Genomic DNA, 18,913 nt, shown 5'->3' on the forward strand with positions numbered 1-18,913 from the left:
GCGCAGGTGGATCCCAGCACTGAGCTCCTTTAGCTCCATCTCCAAGGTGCCCTGTTGGGCATTGAACATGAACACCTTTTCTTTGTGTGCTTCGTATTGCTTCATGCACAATGAATAATGCATCATCACCTCCCATGGACACCTGCTTCTTCTCTGAGATGGGCTTGTTGGGGGGAAAAGGCTGCTGTATCAGCCTGGATTTCAGGATTTGTGAAATAATGTTATTTGCTGTTTGCAGCTCTCTTGTTTTGGAAAGGCTTCCTTGAGAGAAGTCTGTGCTTTAACTCTCAGGATTTGAGCACAGACTCCGTTGCAGGGCTCTGGAGGGCTGTCCTCTGCCTATGGCTGGATTTGATTTCAGCAGGTCAGTTTGGAGGGATGCTCTTGTGGCTTGAGCTCTAAAATCAAGTTATTTTAGTGCAGTTGCTGATGAGTTAGATTTGCCTGTGAAGGTTGCTAGGCTTAGCTGGTAACACACCGTGCAGTTCTTGCTCTTACATGTGTTTGTAGGTGTTGGTATTATTTAACCTGTTTGCTCATGGCACATCATAAAAATAAATCCCCTTGGAAATGCCACACAGCTCTAAGCTGTGGTGGTGGCTTCTCTGCTCCTCTTAGATCAAGGTGGACTCAGGTACCTCTGGCCCATGGATGCATATTGCCCCAGGGTGACATGATGAAGGAACAGAAAGCTTCTTGCCCGGGCAGAGCGATGGCAGATGTGTCTGTAAGGGGGAACACCCCTCAGTCACGAGGAAAGTCCTTACTACTGTGATGGGAAGTGCAAAATGACCTGGAACCAGCCTGATCTCTGGAGAACTTACCCCAGGCTCAGGCTCCCTCCCAGCTCCTCTAGTTTACTGAGTTACCCTCAGGGAAGAGCCATGGTTTCAAGACAAGGTGTCCTCCTTTGCTGAGGGACATGGTATATCTGTGGGACTGAGGAAGAGGGAGGCTTTTTCTTGTCTTTGCAGTGGGCTATGAGTATGTGGAGATTCTTCAAAGCTCAGCTGTTGTGTGGTAGCTTGCTTAGCTACCATAAACCAGGCATGTGTCTGACACCAGAAGTGTGTTCACCAGGTTCAGACAGATAACTGAATTTTCTTGATCAATTTAATGCTCTAGAAAAGCTGATTTACATGAGACTGCAGTCAACCTTCCACTTCAGTGTCCTCAGGCTGAGGGAGGATGAACACCAGTGGACTGCAGTACCGCAGCTTTGGGCACTTCTACTTTCTATTTAAGCTGAGGAGGCTGCTCTAAAGTGGTTTCAAGCTGCCTTGCCTTATTTTTGCAATTGCAGGGGGTAGGATGTGCCTGTACCCAGTTCTCCTTGCCTGAACATCTCTCGGTTTCCCATCTGAAATCTGCTGCAGCCCAGCGCTCACAGCTGCTGCTTCAACAGCAAATCAGTGCGGAGCTGAAACTTCTTCTGAGGGATCTCGCAGCAGAATACAGAGCTTTTTGTTCAAGGGCCAATATGTCTGAATCACAGACCCGATGGGTGGAAGGGACCTCCTGCATTGAGCAAGACCATCACCAACTCTAGATGAGTTTGGCCATGGCTTCATCTATCCAAGCTTCAAAGACCTCCATGGACGGAGATTCCCCCACCTCTTAGCTGACCTGTTGAGGGTTCACCACCCTTCTGCGGAATAATATTTTCCTGATATCCAACCTGAACCTCTCAAGCCACAATCTGTGCCTGTTGCTCCTTGTTACTTTACCTGTCACTACTGTCATCTCTGCAACTCCCCTTCAAGTAGCTGCAGGCTGCTGTTAGGTGATCTCTCGGTCTCCTCTCCACCAGACCAGCCAAGCCCTGCTCCTTCCACCTCTCCCTGCAGGTTGCATGCTCCAGGCACTAGTCAGTTGAGGGTTCTTGGTGGTGGTAGTAGTTTCAGATGATGGCTGGTGGTGTTGACCTCACCAAGGAAACAACTGAAGTCTTGAATGAGTCATGGCAAGAATTTGCAATGAATTGGTGCCTCCAAGGAACTCCATTCCATGGGAAATACCTAAAGGTATCCTAAAGCATACACTGGGTGAATGAGGGGCTCTTCTAGGTCCTCTAAATCCCCTTGCTGGTGGTAGTGGGACAGGGCACAGGAGAGGCTGGTCTGAAAGAGCGTGGCTCTGCTTCATAGCAGCAGCAATGCACGTGCATTTCCCTGGTGCTTTACAGTTAATGAAGCCCCCCCGCCCCAGCTGGCAGCTGTCCAGCCCATCTCACAACATGTCATGTCTTGATATCAATGCCACCTTAGAAAGAGGAGTAACTGGGGTGTTTCTCCAGTCTAGCTGTTGTGGCTTTGCCAGGAGGGGTATGAGAGCTGCGGCAGTTTGTGTGCTCAAGGCTTTATGGCATGGCAGCAGCCACACACCCATACGGTGGTTCTCCTTGAGAGCACCTGGATCTGGCCCTGTCAAAATAAATAGCAAAAAGAGTGTGTCGGGAAAAAACCCCAGGAGTCGACAGGGTGCAAACATCTCCAAGAGATGTTTTGTGCACAGCCTTCCCGTGCTTGCTCAGGAGTGGGGTTGTGGGATGGGGGGACCTGGGGCTGGTGGGGGAGACCCCAGAGTCAGGCGACATCTCTGCATGAGAACAGGACAGCGGGGATGTCCCAGGCAGAGGGACCCATCGGGAGAGCATGTGCCCCAGCTGCAGCCAGGGGCCCCTCCTGACACCCCCAAACTGACTTTCCAGACATCTCCTGCTTCTCTGACCTGCTGCGGTGCTGCCTCTGCCCGGGACAAGGTCACCTTAGAGAAGCCCAGAGGCTGCAGCAACATCACGTCCATCTCCAGCACGTCGATGCTCTCCCCAGCTGAGCTACAGTCGAAGGTGCACATTGCCTGTGAGTGCTCGTAATTGCAGACTGTCGCTACCGTGGCAGCGGATAAAAGCAGGTATGTCAGAGCCAGTGCTAGCCCCATGGCAGCTTTTCCCCAGCCTGGATGGTGGCAACAGGCAAAGAGCAGATGCCCCCATCTCCTGAGAAGATGGTGAGGTGCAGGCCCTTTCACCGTCCTCTTGGCACATCTTTGCAACCCTTTCAGCCTGACTTATGTGCTTCTGCACTCCCCAGCTCCGCTCACAGACCTCGGGCCAGCTTGTCTGCAAGCGTGTGAATTATTGGGAAGATGTCCCTGCGTTAGGCTTGGGACAAGGCGCTCCTTCCTCGGACCCCTCCCAACCCACTTCCCCTGGCAGGCAAGAGCCAAAAAAGAGGGAATGAAATATTCAGCACTTGTCTACACAGCCTTTTCCAAGTGTTTCATAATTCATCAAGCGCCCTGCTCCCTTCCCTGGCATTTCTGCTGATGGAAAGAGAGGGCGTTTTTCTGGGTCACTCGTAATTTTATCAGACTGTAGGAACGTCTCTTGTTTCAAATCCAGCCTGGCTGGTTCGGTGCTTAGAGCTTGCTCAAAGCCTTGGATCAGGGCAGTCTGGGGCTGCTGCATACCCCACAACATGCTTTGCTCTTTGCCTGTGCAACTTGGTCTGGCTTTGCTAAGAGCATCCTCCAGCCCATGAAGTCCTGTCCCCTCTTCTCTGCTAGTGTCCCTTGGATGCTGTTTGCTCCCTGGGCTCCTGCAGCCAGGGAGAGCCTCTGGGTGTGTGGGGGGTTGCATCTCCATCCATCCATCCATCATCAGATCCTGGGAAGTGACAAAAGGTAAATTGTGGCATGTCTGTTTGGTCCCTACCTCCAGACACTCCTCACAAGATAGGGTGGGAAAGCAGAGGGCTGCCGCTGCTTTTAACCCATTACCAGGCTGCAAAAGCTGAGGAGATTGGACTGAAGGCTCAGCTGCCCAAGGGAGGATCCAACTTGCAATTACAGTAAAGGCCTCAGGGAGAGCCGATATCTGCTCCTGAACCACTCAGAGTTGTTGGCTCCATCTAAATTAATGAATTAAGTGCTGCCTGGGCACTGTCCCTCACCCATCCACACTGGGATGCTGCCTGCCAGGGTCAGCCAGGCCAATGCATCACCCCTAACCCATCGCAGGGATGCAGGGGCAGGGGTTAGCCCAGGGCGGTTTGGAGAGGAGAGCTTCCTCACCTGGCCATGGCCAACCCAGCTGGGGACTTGGGACAGAAAAGGACCATGGTGTTGTCTGTGTGGGGCACTAGGATAGAGGGAGAAACTGAGTCAGACCCAAATCAAAACTGGAATTGAAAATAGGATTGTAATCTGATGTCAAACAGGCAAATAATAAATAGAGTTATCTTGCTGAACCATTATACAGCCTATCCCTGCAGCCTCGCCTTCTTCCCACCTAAACAAATTTTCAATGCTCGTCATATTCCAAAGTGTCTGAGAGAAAACCAGCAATATTGGGGGGGGGGGGGGGGGAGTAGGGCAGGCAGGAGCAGCCATACTGCATCTTCATGCATCCCCCTGCCAGGACGCCTTCCCACCCGTGACACCAAGAGCTGCAAACACCGAAGGATTTGGTCACACCCCCCAACCCAAAGCAGCATCGCCGAACTCCTGCACCCTGGCGACAACCCAGGTGACACGGCGAGCGCTGCCTTGCTCAGCCTGTAAAGAGGGCTGAGGAGATCTGGGGGCTCCTGCTCGACACAGCCTCCAACCTGGAGGCACGGTGGGGAGGGAGAGCAGTTCTCCCAAATGCCTGCCCCACCGTCTTCCCTGAATTAATGAGCTTTTGCGATGCAAACCAGGCAGCACAGGGACACGGCCGATGCCTGGCTGCTCAAAGAAGTGATCATGGGAGATGCTAATCTTTTGGACCATCAATGGGGCTTAAATGAAGGAGTGGCTCAGCCCTACTCAGCTAAAATCTGCTGACTTGATGAACTCCTGTGGATTTGTCAGCTCCCAGGGCGATGGCCACCAAATTCCTGCTTCTTGGTCCGTGATCAAGCCACCTCTTCCTTTCCTTACCAATAAGCCAAACGGACAGAGCTGCTGCTGACTTCAGGGTAGGCAGATGTGCTCAGGTTTTAACGCCTCTGGCTGCTCCTCTCTGACCAACCCCACTTTGCCAGCACCTTTCTGAAGCAGTGGGCTCTGAAACTAGGCACGTATGGTTTTTTCAGACTGCACTGAAGTGCATAATGCTGTTGTTCCCGGGCTGCCAAGCAATTGCAGGAGCTCCCTGCCAGCTTCCCTAGAGACGCCTTCCCCACGCTCGGCACCCTTGCCCATGCTGTTAGCCGTAACCGCTCCCTGCGCCCGGGGAAATGCGAACTGCTGTATGACAAGGTCTGGTCCCCACAGGGCTCCACTGCCTGCCAGCATCCTCGGTGACAAATCCCTGCCTGTAGTCGGTCCCGAGCACTGCTCACATGCATAACACCTTCAGCACCTGCCGTGTCAAATTTCTGCATAATTTTTCCTTTCTTAATCAAAATATTGCATGACACCAAGTCAAACACCGTGCAAAAGTCTAAGTATAGACAAATTACCACTTCAGCAACCAGATCTGTAATCTCATCCCAGATTAGTTACCTGACAAGATATATTTCAATACAACCAGGCTGCTGGCACTCATTATGCTATTCCACTTGTCTTCAAGGGTGAAAGAAAATCTATTTATATTTAATGAGAATTTTTGCAAGGGTTTGCTGAAAAAAAAAGATAATTCACTGAAGCAACTTTTAATATCTGGAGGCTGCTGAGATAGAAGTGCTGTTGTGTCCTACATTTCACCAGGTTATCCAAATGATAACAAAACAATACTAATTACATACGCTTGCAAGTGTAAGCTCTGACTTGCCTACCGCACAGGCTTGGTGCAAAGGGGGTAATTAGGAGGGAAGTGATTTAGGAAGCTTTAACTTAAAGAGTCAGATGATTAGAGATGAAGCTGCAATTTGGCTAGACAGTGAAAAAGGCTCTTCATTTTGATCCAAGCTCTAGGGCACTTATCAGCCACGAGAGGAAACAGTTTGCATTTATCAGTATTGCCCAAACATGGGTTTGTACATAAATGCAAGCATGGCAGCTTCCAAATGTACCGTCAGCTCCCCCAGTATCCAACAGCAACTCCCTTTCAGCTCATTCACTTTCTGCTTTTCCAGCCTGAGCTCCCAGAGAGCCATTGCCTCTCCCTGCCAGGTACCCCAATGAGCTTCACGGACCAAACCAACCCACCCAGATGCTCATCAGAGCAGGTCCCTGGTTTCTCAGCACCCATTTTTGGACCCCTCGCACAACTCTGGTCTCCCAGCCAGTCCTGCCTGATTGCAAAGCATCACAGAGCCAAAGGACAGCCATGGCTGTGGGTTGCTGGTGCAAAGTAAGAAGGTCCCACAGCAAAGAAACCTTTCTTGGAGGCAAGTTGCCCACAGCTTAGCCCCTGGTGCATGTCCTCATGTGCTGGGAGACAGAGAAATTATAACACTAGAAAATGCTACAATGGCTAGAAAAAAAATCACTGTTTTCAACTTTTCACCCAGTTTTGGCAAAGGAGGGCTTGGGTTTTCAGTTGCATGAATCTAGAAGCTATATGGAAATGATGGTAACCCATGAAGGGTTATTTTACCAACTCAGATCTGAAGAAGCAGGGGAGGCTTTGAGGCAAAACACTCATCATGCATGAACTCTGCAAGGTGAGAGGGATGGGCCACGCCAGGGCAAAGAGGAAAAGCACGGCCAGCTCGATGTGACCAACCAAGTCATGTTTGGCACATCGCCGATGGGCTGTGACTGAGGTTGGGACAGGGTAAGTCCAGGGCAGGGGCTCACCGATCCCCTTTGCATGGCTCTGCTGCACAAGCCTTCTTCATGCCCACCTCCTGCCTGGCAGGGCTTTGCTCCACCCTGGAGGCAGAGCTGCCAAGGTGCTATCACTGAACATCTCAGGCTGCCTCCAAGGAGGACTTTGGGCTCAAGATTCTGCCCAGAGGTCATTTTAAAGCTATCCTAGATGTAAAAAAAAATGGTGTCAGGTCAGGTGGTTTTGGGTCTTTGTGTAAAGAATAACAGAAGTGCTCTCTTCTTTTCCTTTGTTTCCCCTCCTCCAGACACCCAAGTTGCCAAGGGATATCAGATCTGGCCGTTGTTGCAGTTTGGGGGAAGCCCACCTATGCTCTGTCTGCTTTTAAAGCTTAAATAGAAGGCTGAGGAATCTTGAAAGACTCCCTCTCTCCACAATAGACTTTGCTCAATGACCAAACCAAAATCAAACAAAACCCCAAAAGGCAAAAAGCCCTGATGCAACTCAAAATCATCCGGGTTTAAAATGTGCTGATGATTGCTCATTTTCCTCTCTACTACTCGTTGCTGTCCTGCAGTTCACCATTAGTCCCTGAGCTCTCTGTGCTCAAATGGAGGGACTACCCAAGCTTGAGGGAAATCAGTCCCACATGCCTTAGATGTATCTGAGTTGGGGAGAAAATGCTTGTGGGAGGTTCTGGTCTTCCTCTGCTGACCATTGGACCTAAACTCAATGCCCAGGTTACAGGCAGGCAAAGCTGGGTGGTGGGAATTGTCATGTTGCTGCCAGACATCTCCATGAAATGTGTTTTCCTGGTGATGCAAAATGATTTTGGTGGGGATCAGTCCAGAGTAGGAAGGTCTCCTCTTGAAAGTGCCCAAACACAAACTCCTCCAGACCTCCAGGCAGAGGACCTGAATTTCTGGCGTTACAAAAAGCAAGGGGTTTGAAAGCCAGCAAAGTATCATTTCCCTTAGGAGACAAACACCCAGCCTGCCTCAGATGGTAATAAAAAATGGAAGAAAGGGCTCAAACCTCTTCGTCTGCACAGCTTGCACTACGCAAGCCACATCATTGCTTGCTGGCCACATCCAACTTGAGCACAGCCAGCCAGCCCAGCTGCCTTCTCCCCTGCTCGCTTTACTCTGGCTCTTGGTGAGCCAAGATGATTTGCAGCTCCTCCTGGGAAGTCTGGACTCTGCTCGTCTCTGACTCTGCAGCTTCCCTCCTCCAACGGAGCTCAGCATTTCAGCTCTTTTTTCATGTGCCAGCCTTGCCTGCAAAACTGGACAAGTTGTATGACATGGTATCACTCGCAGAAAGGCTGAGCTGATACCTCCGTAGACATCTCGGCTGATTAGCTTGCACCTCTGACATGGTATGGAAACTTCTGCCTTTCCAGGCTCCTGCCCCTGGTGACATCAGTCCTCTCAGGTCATAACCAAGCACACCCAGTCCATCTATCTATTACCTTCCATGGAAGCTGATGCTAGAAAGTCTTAATGACACTTCAGACTTGCTTGCTGCAGCCATCCCATTGCAAGGAGCTTCGTGCAGGAGAAAGGTTTCAGGGAGATGATACATCTGCCTGCCATCTGGGCGGCTGCAGGAGTATCACAGGCACCAGTCCTTAGGGCTGGGAAGCTAAGCTGGGCTTCGCGAACCTCAGGCACTGGAGCACTTGCCACCCACCCTACTTTGTGGAGGGGTCTGTGGGAGGAGACCCTGCTCACTGGACTGGTCCCCGCCATATCCATATTGCATCACCTGGAAAAGAACTTGGACTAGGACCTTCTTCCTGAGGTGAATAATCCCACAGCTCAAGAAGTGCAATGGAAAATGGAGAAGAAATAAAAGTGCTGGTTTAAGAAAGAACATGAAAAGAAAGAGGGCAGCCCATGGATCAGGAGGATGGGGGAGCCTGGGCTCGCAGGAGGACAAATCCATTTGTAATGACAACCCAGGTACATCAGGAAGGACCACAGTTCATCAAACCTTGTCATCCAGGGTATGAGTCTTCTGGCCTATGTAAGATGTCCACCTTAGGACTCCTGGGGCCAGAGGGGATATCTTTGTGTTCAATAAACTCGCACAGATTTTTCTCCTCTGAAGATGTCACACTCGGTTTTGAACCTGTAAACTTCCAGTATCCACCAGATGTCGTGGCGGGGCTCTCCACAGCTCACCCAGCATCATCTGAAGACCTACTTCGACCTGAGCCTCCTCCCACTGTCTGTTTTCATGGCTTCCAAGTTTTTCTACTGAAACAGATGATGAATAACTGCTTCCTCCCCAGTTTAACCTTGTGGCTATTCATTATGTCCTCTTTTGAATTGGACTAACTTAATTTGTAGTTCCTCATATAAAAGCTGTTCCAGAGCTTTTGTCTGTTCTATTGGACCCTTTTTGCTCCTGCACAGTTAATAACGCAAACAAAAGGACTCTTACGACCAACAGTGTGTAGCAAAGACAGCCTATAACAGCATTGGAGAGCAACTTTCTGTGTTTCCAGTGCTGAAAGCATTAGCAGAAAAGCTTGTTTTAATGATGTTTGGATAATCAAGGTTACTGGATTGCTCCCAACTACTAAGACAGGCGTAAGATCCCCCCCCAAGAGACGCGCGCAGTCTGGGCTTCACACGATAAAGTCTGGGGATCCAAATCACATGCGAAAATGACAAACATAAACCCTAAGTTGTGCAGGTGGCCCTAAGATCCTCCCATACTTTTTTTTTTGTCTTACTGGTGAAATTAGGAAGGGACTCCAAAAAGTTGTTTTGGATGGAGACAGAAGCAAACCAAGCATGAGGCCAGTGTGTCATGATCTTATGTAAACATTTTGTCTGGGTTGCAAGCATGTTCAGTTTGATTTGTAGACATTTAATTGTTTTCTGCCTTTTAGCAATTCTCTAGACAAAAATAACATCTTGATGTGTGCACTGGAGGCATCACTTGTCCAGTGGTCTGGTGAGTCAGACACAGACCCCTGGATGTGAACTCAGGGTATCCCTGGGATGTTCCACACCGAGCGGGAAGAAACTAGGGAGAACTGAATCTCCTGCATCACCGACGATGCCCCAAGGGCTGCAGCTCAGAGCTCTGCAATGTTTAAGCAAGCTGGGCAGCAGAAAGGCTTGCTTCAGCTGCGGTCCAAGCACTGTCTCAAGGAAACCGAGGCACCTTCTGGTTTGCAAAACGCAGCTCTTGCAACTCCCTACCTGCCCAGAGTCCGAGTGCTGCTCTGCACGGGGAGGGCACTCAGACAAGGGGGAAACCTACTGTGCCAGAGTTAATAATTTTTTCCATTATACTCTTTCTACACTGATTCTGCAGCGGATTATTTTCTGTGGATGAAATGGTGAGCACCCTGGTTTCTGCAAGTTGGAGGCAGTTTCATACAAAAGACTTGAATTCTGCAAAGATCTTAATTGCTGGAGAAGCCAGAGTACAAAGGACAAAACAAAGCTCTATTTTTATCCTGGAGAGCACAGTGCTGTATTAAAAGCCTTTGGTATTAGTCTCTTTGTCTCTCTGTCAGGTAAGGAGAGCCAGCTCCCGCCTCTTCCCCCTGGGTATCGGTTTTCTGCAGGGGGATGTTATCTGTGCCCCCACCCCTGCAGCACCCATCAGGCCGATGGGGAGCCGACGGGTTTGTAATATGGCTTTCAGCCTTTGCCCAGCTCCAGTTACTGCTTCTTGCCCTGGAGAGGAAAACAGTGACATAGAGGAAAACAAACCACCTCGAAGCAAAAGCCCTTCGTTTTCGCACAGCGTTCCTCATCCTTAAGGGATGTGGTCATTGACTGGTATTGTCCTTGTTTTCTACACAGGGAAAATATGTGGCCCAGAAGAGGCTTGTCCAGGCTGTCCCAGCGGCTCAGGAATGGGAGCAGCAGCAGGGACCAGACCTCCTTCCTCAGGGATGATGCTCTGTGGCGCTGGACTGCACAGCCATCCTCTCCGATGTCTCACCATCACAGCATGCTGCCCTGGCCGCTGCCTCCACTTGCTTCTTGCATCTCTGCCCTCTGCTGTGCGTATGGTCCTCCACCCACATCACTCATACCTGTCCCATAGTGTCTTCTCCTGCTCAGACACACTCAAATCCACATCTGGGACCTCACACCATGCACTGTGTCTCTCATGGCTTCTCCCAGGGCCCTTCGCTGTGGGACCACATGCTGTGAATTTTCACCCATCTTGAAGGTATTTTGTAGGTCTCCCCAGGGGACCAGAAGACAAAGGACAGAGTTGAACTGACTTCCAGTAGGATCTCAGTATTTCTACCCAGGTCATCCCACCATGCAGCAGTTATTTGGCTTCACCACCCGCTTTCCAGGATGGGATACGTGGCATCAGATGAAGCATCTCATGTCTGCAGGGTGGGTGTGTAGGACCCACGATTATTGGTCCTTCTCTTGTGTGGAGCATTTTCAGTCTGCATCTACACTAGTAAATTAACCATGGGCAGGATTTGGCACTGCCCCTCATCCACCCGCACTGGGACAGGGCATCCCTGGGGTGGTTCGGATGGGTCTTGGCTGGAGCGGAGAGTTTCCCAGCCTGGGGATGCCCTACCTGGTCAGGGGCTGGAGACAGTTTTCGGGGCTGGTGGCACTGCTGGTCTGGCCCATTTGAGCTGTCCTCATGAACTATCTCCCTACCTCCATGCTCTGCCCCTTTCTCTGGGCACTCAGACATGCCGGGGAATGGCTCCAAGGGACAGCCACCATCCCAGAGGCGAGACCCACCGGAGCCCACAGCCCCTCCGAGGGGCCAGCATGTGATCAGATGCTGTAAGGAGGCTGAGGCACCCGACCGGGGCCAGGAGAGGATTATTTTACCAGCTAATTAGCTAGGTGCTGATGGCCACTGAGGCGGGAAACAAAAGCAACTCAATGAGCCACGCAGCCACGTCTCAGCACTGGCCCCCTCCATTATTCAGGGTGGACCCGCATCAAGTGTCATGCCTTTATCTGGGGCTTTGATAAATAGCACTAATCAGCTGCGTGTGAATTATTCACAGAGACTGGGGCTCACCTTTCCAAAGCCCAGCACCAGGGCTCTGCTTCTCACCACTCCTCTCCCTCCTCTCCAAGATTTATGTCTGTCTGTCCTCCTCCAACTCATTGCTGTAGAAGAAGGATGGGCTGTAGTTACAGCACTGGCTTGTGACCCTGGGCTTTAATTTTATTTTTGTACCACAGATTCCCTACATTCCCTTGAGGGAGGTGCTCAGCACCAGCTGCCCGGGGTGGGATGGGGCCAGATTCATGGGTTGTGCCTTGGCACTAACATCCTGGTGTAGACATTTCTTAGCCAGCAGGAGAAATGCTGTGAGTCTGAACAGAAATCCCTGGGTAATCCCTTTATATTTATGACTTGGAGTAGTCTATTCTGCAGGTTGATTCCTGCCACTGATGCTCAGGTCTGAAACTTACTCCTTCCCCTGTCCGTAGGCAGCTTACAGGGTTGAACTAAGGCTCTCCTGGCCTTGCCTCCTTTGGGCTCCTGGTTGTCTTCTGCGTCAGGGAACTTCAGCCTTTTCAGCCCATCCTTCAGCCACAGGCAGTTCTCAGTTCCTTGTGCCCAAAGCACGTTGCCTTGGGTCAGGGCATGCCTTGCTGCTCCTGGCTCCCCCAGACCCCTCTCCAGAGGTTCAGCTCCATCACCTAAACGCGAGTACCTGCTGCCGTGCAGACGTCCTGGGATGTCTGAGACAAACTCAGGGCTGGCAGACACAACTTTGGATCTACAGGAGACATGGGTCCTTCCAGAAGCTGGAGACTCAAAGGACACCTGAGCTGAGCCCTGGCTCCCCATGGACACCTATGTTGCAGTGAGAGGAGATGAAGCCCCTTTTGGGATTCTGCTTCCCACAGCTGTCAAGGCAAAGCCAGGGGAGATGTCTTGCTTGGTGTTTGCTGAAGGGGCTCTTTGATCGCGGCTCCTTTCCTGGGCTGGGCTGCAGGGCTGGGCTGCTCCGGTGGCCCAAAGCAAAGGTGGGCAGCAAGGACGGTTCTATGATCAGATGATTCTATGATTTCAAGGCAAATGCACCCCAGAAACAGGAGCAGCAGGTCCTGTTCCAGCCTGTAACGATGCAAAATAGGCAAATATGCTGGATAAATATTTCTGTTGGTTGTTGCCGGCCAGGGGTAGTTTGTGGGTAATCAGCACAAAAGAACCAGCAGCCTCTGATCCACTGATATCAATTTTTAATGAAGTTGGAATAATAGAGAAATCCCAGCACAGCAAAGAGTTCATACGGGGTGAATGAAGAGAGCCAGGCTAACCTGGCAGCCATCCTAGGAAAAGAATAGGGAAGCTTGTACAGGATTCAATGGAGAAGCAGTTATAAACTGGAGTGTAATCAATGACATTCAAGGTGGGTTTATGAGGAGATAGAGCCTGTCAAAACAAGCACGGTTTGCTTCTTTGGGGTTGGTTTGTTTGGCAATTGCGTGAAAAGAGCAGGTTTTTACAAAATGTTTGGTTTAACACTGCCTGCTACCAGTGCTACACACTAACAAGAGCAGATTAATGGAGAAATTCTAAAAATAAGACATCAGCTGAAAATCATCTTTGAATGACAGTGCTACGGTGCAATTTTGCTATTAAGCCCATGACTACTACATCAGTAGCTGGGATGTAAAAATAACTTACAATCAAATTTTCAAATAATGTGAAGATTGACACATTGAGAGTGGAGGCAGCCACGCAGAGCAGTGGGGACCTTGGGATATGCCCGAGCCAAACAAAAAGGGCAGTCATGTGCCAAAAGCACTTCCAAGAAGCAGCATCTGCACCTCAGGCTGGCAGAAAATGGACTCGACTTCCACGAAGGCGACAGCTCCAGGGAGTGCGGTGCACCAGCAGCCCAGCACGGTGAATAAACAACCAATTAATCCATAACTGCCTGACCAGAGGAGGGATGGGGGGAAAAGAGATGTATTTCATCCTCAGTCTGCAGAGCTGGGGAGATGCGCTGGATGCATCCAGCCTGTGCCTGTACTTTGGAGGGAGGATGTTGAAAGTTGAATGTTAGCAGGATAAAGACCTGCAAAGATGATTTGAGATGGTAAAAACCACTGTGCAATGAGAGGTGCCAAGAACGGCCTTCTCATAAACAAGACTGGGAGGTGCTTTGACTACAAATGCGCAAAAGCTTTCGAGGGCAGAACATGCCTGCCGAGCAATGGGCAGAGATGCTTCTGGTCTCACGTGCTGCAGACACCACGACGGGGGAGCCCAGCTGCCTCAGCTCAGACTGCTGGGTCCCTGGGACAAGAACCACGGCATGTGGGGGTTTCTTTGTACCACGGGCGGACTAAACTGATGGAAGAAGGCAGTTCTCATGGGGCGTTGGAACCAGATTCCTGCCCACTGCAGATCTGGCCATCCCTTAATCATAAGGAATGAAGTCAATGGCACTGCAGGCAAGCATCAGCTGAGCTAGCTGAGATGGCAGCAGAAGATAAAGAGATGCAAGCTTCACCCTGGGCAGTGCAAGCCCAGCCAGGACACTGGGACGTGGCTGCAGCCTGCTCCCCTGCAGCATCAGCAAATGCTGCTCAAAGGTAAGGCTGTTCCTCTGCAGCAGCCCAGGCCCTCAGGTGTCAAAGACAAACTGAGGAAAATACCTAAAGTGATGAAAATGATAAAACAGAAGGTCATGTGGGAAGTAGAAGTGGCTCTTGGCTGGCTGATACATGTGCAACTCACCAATGGAAAAAAGGCACTTTAAGCATTTTGGCTGAACTAGCTGGATATTTATTTTGTGTTGGGTGTTTGGAAATTTCTAAGAGACTTTGGTCACATTGAAAGTGGAAGGAATTACCTGAGTGATCGCTTTCTCAGCCTCTAATCAGTGCAACCTGCTGGTGTACCCTGGCCTTTCCAATTCCCAATTCCATGGAGGAACAGTTACAGTTCTTCATCTGCAGACACAGAAACACCACTTTCTGCTTTTTATTGCATCTTTCAAGTGGATTTTTTTTCAGGTTTTAAGACAGGGAGAGAAGGGATTGCTTCTTTGTGTGCAGAGCACGCAGGATTGCTGTCCAGGAGGTAAATTGGGTACATCCTGACATGCAGTTTGTTAGGGCAAAAGCATCTGATTCAGGTGGCATGTTTTCATTCACTTCTGCCGGGTAATGAAGACATGAAGCTCCAAGCCATCATGGATGGAAGGATGCTCTGACCCTTCATGTTGTCCAGCTGCCGGCTGCACTAAGCCTGTGCAAATTCATGGCAGTATCCAGGCTGCTTGCTCACACCAGGGGAGTAGACAATGAAGGAAGGCACTGAAGGAGCATCCAGTCGAAGGAAACCCACTGCTGTCACAGATGCAACATGAAGAGCAGGTTCCAGAGGCTGGAGCTGGCACTGGCTGGGGAAGGAGGTGGATCTCCGGGTCTGCCTCTGTCCGTCTTGGGCTCCTGTCACCCACCTGCTGCCCAGAGCCCCTGAGTCCCTTCTCACACGGACCCTGGGGCACTTCGGGGCTGCAGAAATGAGTCAGATCTCCTATTCCATGCGCCCATCACTCATGAACTTAGTGACCACCACAACTGCACTATCTCAATGCAGGTGCCTATCGGAGGTGGTCCGAACACAGCTCAGAGTGACTTGTACTGCGTATGGCTCCTGTGGCAGAGCTGAGATTTCCCCACAAGCCCTGGACCACTCTTCTGCCTGTATCCACCATCCGTTCCCCACCCAACTCATCCACCTGGGCTGGGACCCTCTGGGCACTCCTTGCCGTCCTCCTCCCAGTGACCGACTGAATGAAACAAGTTTTTTCAACTCTCCTTCTGCTACTCAAGCTCCTACTTAAAAGCAAGACAAAGGTAGGTAATTTTTTTTTCTCAGTTTTTTTCTTGCCCTTTTTTTTTTTTTAAAATCATGTATATTTAGCATGCTTGCCTTGCTTGCCATCTGTCTGTCTCCTCATTTTTTTGGCTCAGAAGCAAGCTTTTGCATGCACATGTGCCTGGGAGATGTTCAGGAGACCCTGCTGAGCTCCAGCTGGGGAAGACACTGGATTTCAGGGCAAAAATGTTAGTGCAACATCCAACCACAAGCAAGAGCTCTTCCTCAGCTCTTTTTTTTCCTTTCCTCTCTTTAATGTCAGTGTAAATGTTCTGTAGGACAATTCACATATGCCACTCAGGTTTTTGTGAAATGCTCCCATATTTTTGCAATGGCAACATGGACGAATGTAGGAAATATACACTAAGGCTGACAGAAGGGAAAGACAAGATTTCCTTCTCTCGTGTTCATTATTAATGTGGGGGCAAACTTAGACTGTAAGAAATGTTAAAAAATGCTCATAACATTGCACATAATACATAAGGCATGGCAACCACCATAGTATCTATGTGAGAAAAAATTACAAGAATAAGATAAATAAACAGGTGGAGAATTTGCAAAAGCTGAAGCACTACATTTAGGTATCAACTTCCACCTTGCTAATTAACCAAAAGATTTCAGTTTCTCTTAAAGACATGCAAATTGTATTGAACCAAATGGCAGCACCTTGGGAAAACCATGGCATGGATGTGGCACTGACCACTATCTACTTGCTGGTGATTAGCAACCTCACTTGCTGAGCTGTACACATCACATCTGAGCTTCCTCGCCCTTCCCAGGAGACATCAATCACCAACGTCTTCCTCACCATCCAGTCTCCAAACCAAATGGAGATGTTGCTCCAGCTCAAGCAGGAGCTCCCTCTTCCCACCGGAGAGGACCTGGGGGGTCGGTGGGAGGGAAGGACAGACCACGCTCTCACCTGTTGGTGAAGACTTTGCTGTAGTTGAACACCTGGATCTCCAGGATCTCATTCCCATCAATATTGCTTGCCACTGGCCAGCGGAAGGTCTGTGGAGAAAGGATGAGAGGGAGATGTTCAGGCTTGTTTCAGGGAGCTGCTGCAGAATTGATGAGGATGGAGCTGAGATGACCATGGAAAAAGGCTAACTACCTCTTTCCCCCAGCAAAAAGGCAGGCAGGGCTGTTTTACAAGGGTCTCACTAAGAATGTATCTTGGTGCCAAATATTTTCTAGATAGATATACCAATAGGTAGATAGTATAAATATATACATACATTGTATAAATGTGTGTGTGTACACATATTATACACACACACATATTGTATATATAAACCCACATTTTTAATACATATAATCACTTTCATTTGTGGTTTTTTTTTTGCTTCCCAAGGCAAGAAATCACTCTGCCAGGCTAAACCACCTGAGCTGCCTGCAGTTTTCCAAGACACAGGTCTCCTGTGACCTCCCAAAGCAAAGCACACTCCCTTGCCAAGCTGCTCTTGGTGCATCACGGGATGGGAACGTGACACCCTGGATGCGGAGGTTGAGCCCTGCATCACTTACAGAAGTGGCAGGACCGCATTCAAAGTCTTGAAAGGAAAGTGCTTATCAAGTGACTTCACAGGAAGAAATTAGTGACTCTTCAGAAATATGCCAACACTCATTTTTAAGCTATTTCTTCCCACTTCTATGTTTTCCGCAGTGAGTCAAGGAAGCAAATGAAAAAAACCCATGAAATATAAAAGAAAACTAGAAATGGCCCCACGACAGTGATACCATTTTGCTTATGGTCCAGCCTCGCTCCTCATTCTGCAGCCAGAGTTACTCTCCATCATGGAGATATAACTCAGCCCTTCCCCTTACAGCATGTGTGTGTGTACTGCTCTCTGCTCTGTCAGGATCAAGACTTCTGGTTGCTTCTGAGATGGAGACAGCAAGCCCAAGCTCAAGGGACCTGATTTCTGCCTGGATCATAGAATCATCAAATCACAGAATGGTTTTGGTTTGAAGGGACCATTAAAAGTCATCTAATCCAATCCCCCTGCCATGAGCAGGGACATCTTCAACCAGATCAGGTTGCTCAGAGCCCCGTCCAACCTGACCTTGAACGTTTCCAGGGATGGGGCAGCGACCACCTCTCTGGGCAACCTGGGCCAGCGCCTCACCACCCTCAGCGTAAAAAAAGTCTTCCTTATATCTAGTCTGAATCTCCCATCTTTCAGTTTAAAACCATTACCCCTCATCCTATTGCTACAGGCCCTGCAAAAAAGTCTGTCCCCATCTTCCTTACAAGCCCCCTTTAAGCCCTCCTTAAGTTCTGGAAGGATCCTGCTGGTCCTTCCTGAAACCTCCTGTCTGCATCCTCACCACCTCAACAGCGCCTCAGCTTCGATCCCTCTGCCCAGAGCCTTGGCCAGCACAAGACAAACCCAAACCCCTCTACTATCTTCATAGAAGGATAAACCATGGTCCAGGCACAGGCTTTTTTTGTGCTTACACACATATCTGACACAGACTGGGAGTTTAAAGAAGTCTGGAAGCACCTCCTGAAACCCCAGCAGAGCTCTGCTGCTGGACACAGCCAGGTCCTGGGGTGGTTTTTTCCTTCCTCAGGAATACCATTCTCTGTCCACAGACCAAATCTGGGGGAGGAACTGGAATGAGCGGGCATCCCTGCCTCTGCCACATTTGGGTAAGTCTCTGTTCCCCATCCTTGGGTAGAGGGTGGAGGACAGAGGCCGTCTCTTGCTCTCTGGGTGCGCACAGCACTGAGCACAGGGAAGTCCTGCTCTACAGTTGGGTCCTCTGCAACCCGCAGATCCCAAAGCTCAGGTGTGGCTACCAAGATAAGGCACAGAAATAGCTATGTGTAGGCACCCCTGCCTCGGTTAGAGGTTTGCCAGGAAGCAAAATAACAAATAAGGTCATTTGGAAAGCGCACTGGCCTAGAAAGTCTCCCAGGATCCCCGCTGAACAGCCTTGCCGACAGTTTTCCGCACCAAGAAGCTCATCCGGGGATGTTGATGCTGCAGCCCATCCGCTGCTGCTGCTGCAGCAAACCCTGGGGGGCGGCAAGCGATGCACGGCGGGGAGGAGCGCGCTTCCATCTGCTGCGCTCTGCGACGTGCCGTATCGTCCTGGGAGCACTCCCCGCACACGTGCCCGCACACGTGCCTGCACACTTCCAGTTCCAGAGGAACCCACCTGTCTAGAGGCACTAAAGCAATTTCGTTAAAGCACTTGGAGTTTTGCCTAAAATCCTGGGGAATGTAATACAGGGTACCATTTTCCACCGTCAGAAATCACCCCTTCGTGGTGTAATCCCTGGTTTCTTGGGGCTGGGCTTCGGAAAGGGGCTCAGATCTGAATTCTGCT

The 18,913-nt window shown here is 50.1% G+C and overlaps 1 protein-coding gene across 2 annotated transcripts in view; it reads right to left on the minus strand.

The window, feature by feature from the left end:
- Nucleotides 1–18,913, minus strand: part of OTOF (otoferlin) — a 106,370-nt gene that overhangs the window by 72,279 nt on the left and 15,178 nt on the right. For both annotated transcript variants that reach the window (XM_075049787.1, XM_075049786.1), the window contains exon 3: nucleotides 16,497–16,585. In XM_075049787.1, coding sequence (XP_074905888.1) covers nucleotides 16,497–16,585 — 89 coding nt within the window. The remainder of the gene's footprint in view (nucleotides 1–16,496; nucleotides 16,586–18,913) is intronic.

The sequence above is a fragment of the Buteo buteo genome, chromosome 17, assembly GCF_964188355.1.
Source record: "Buteo buteo chromosome 17, bButBut1.hap1.1, whole genome shotgun sequence".
NCBI lineage: Eukaryota > Metazoa > Chordata > Aves > Accipitriformes > Accipitridae > Buteo > Buteo buteo.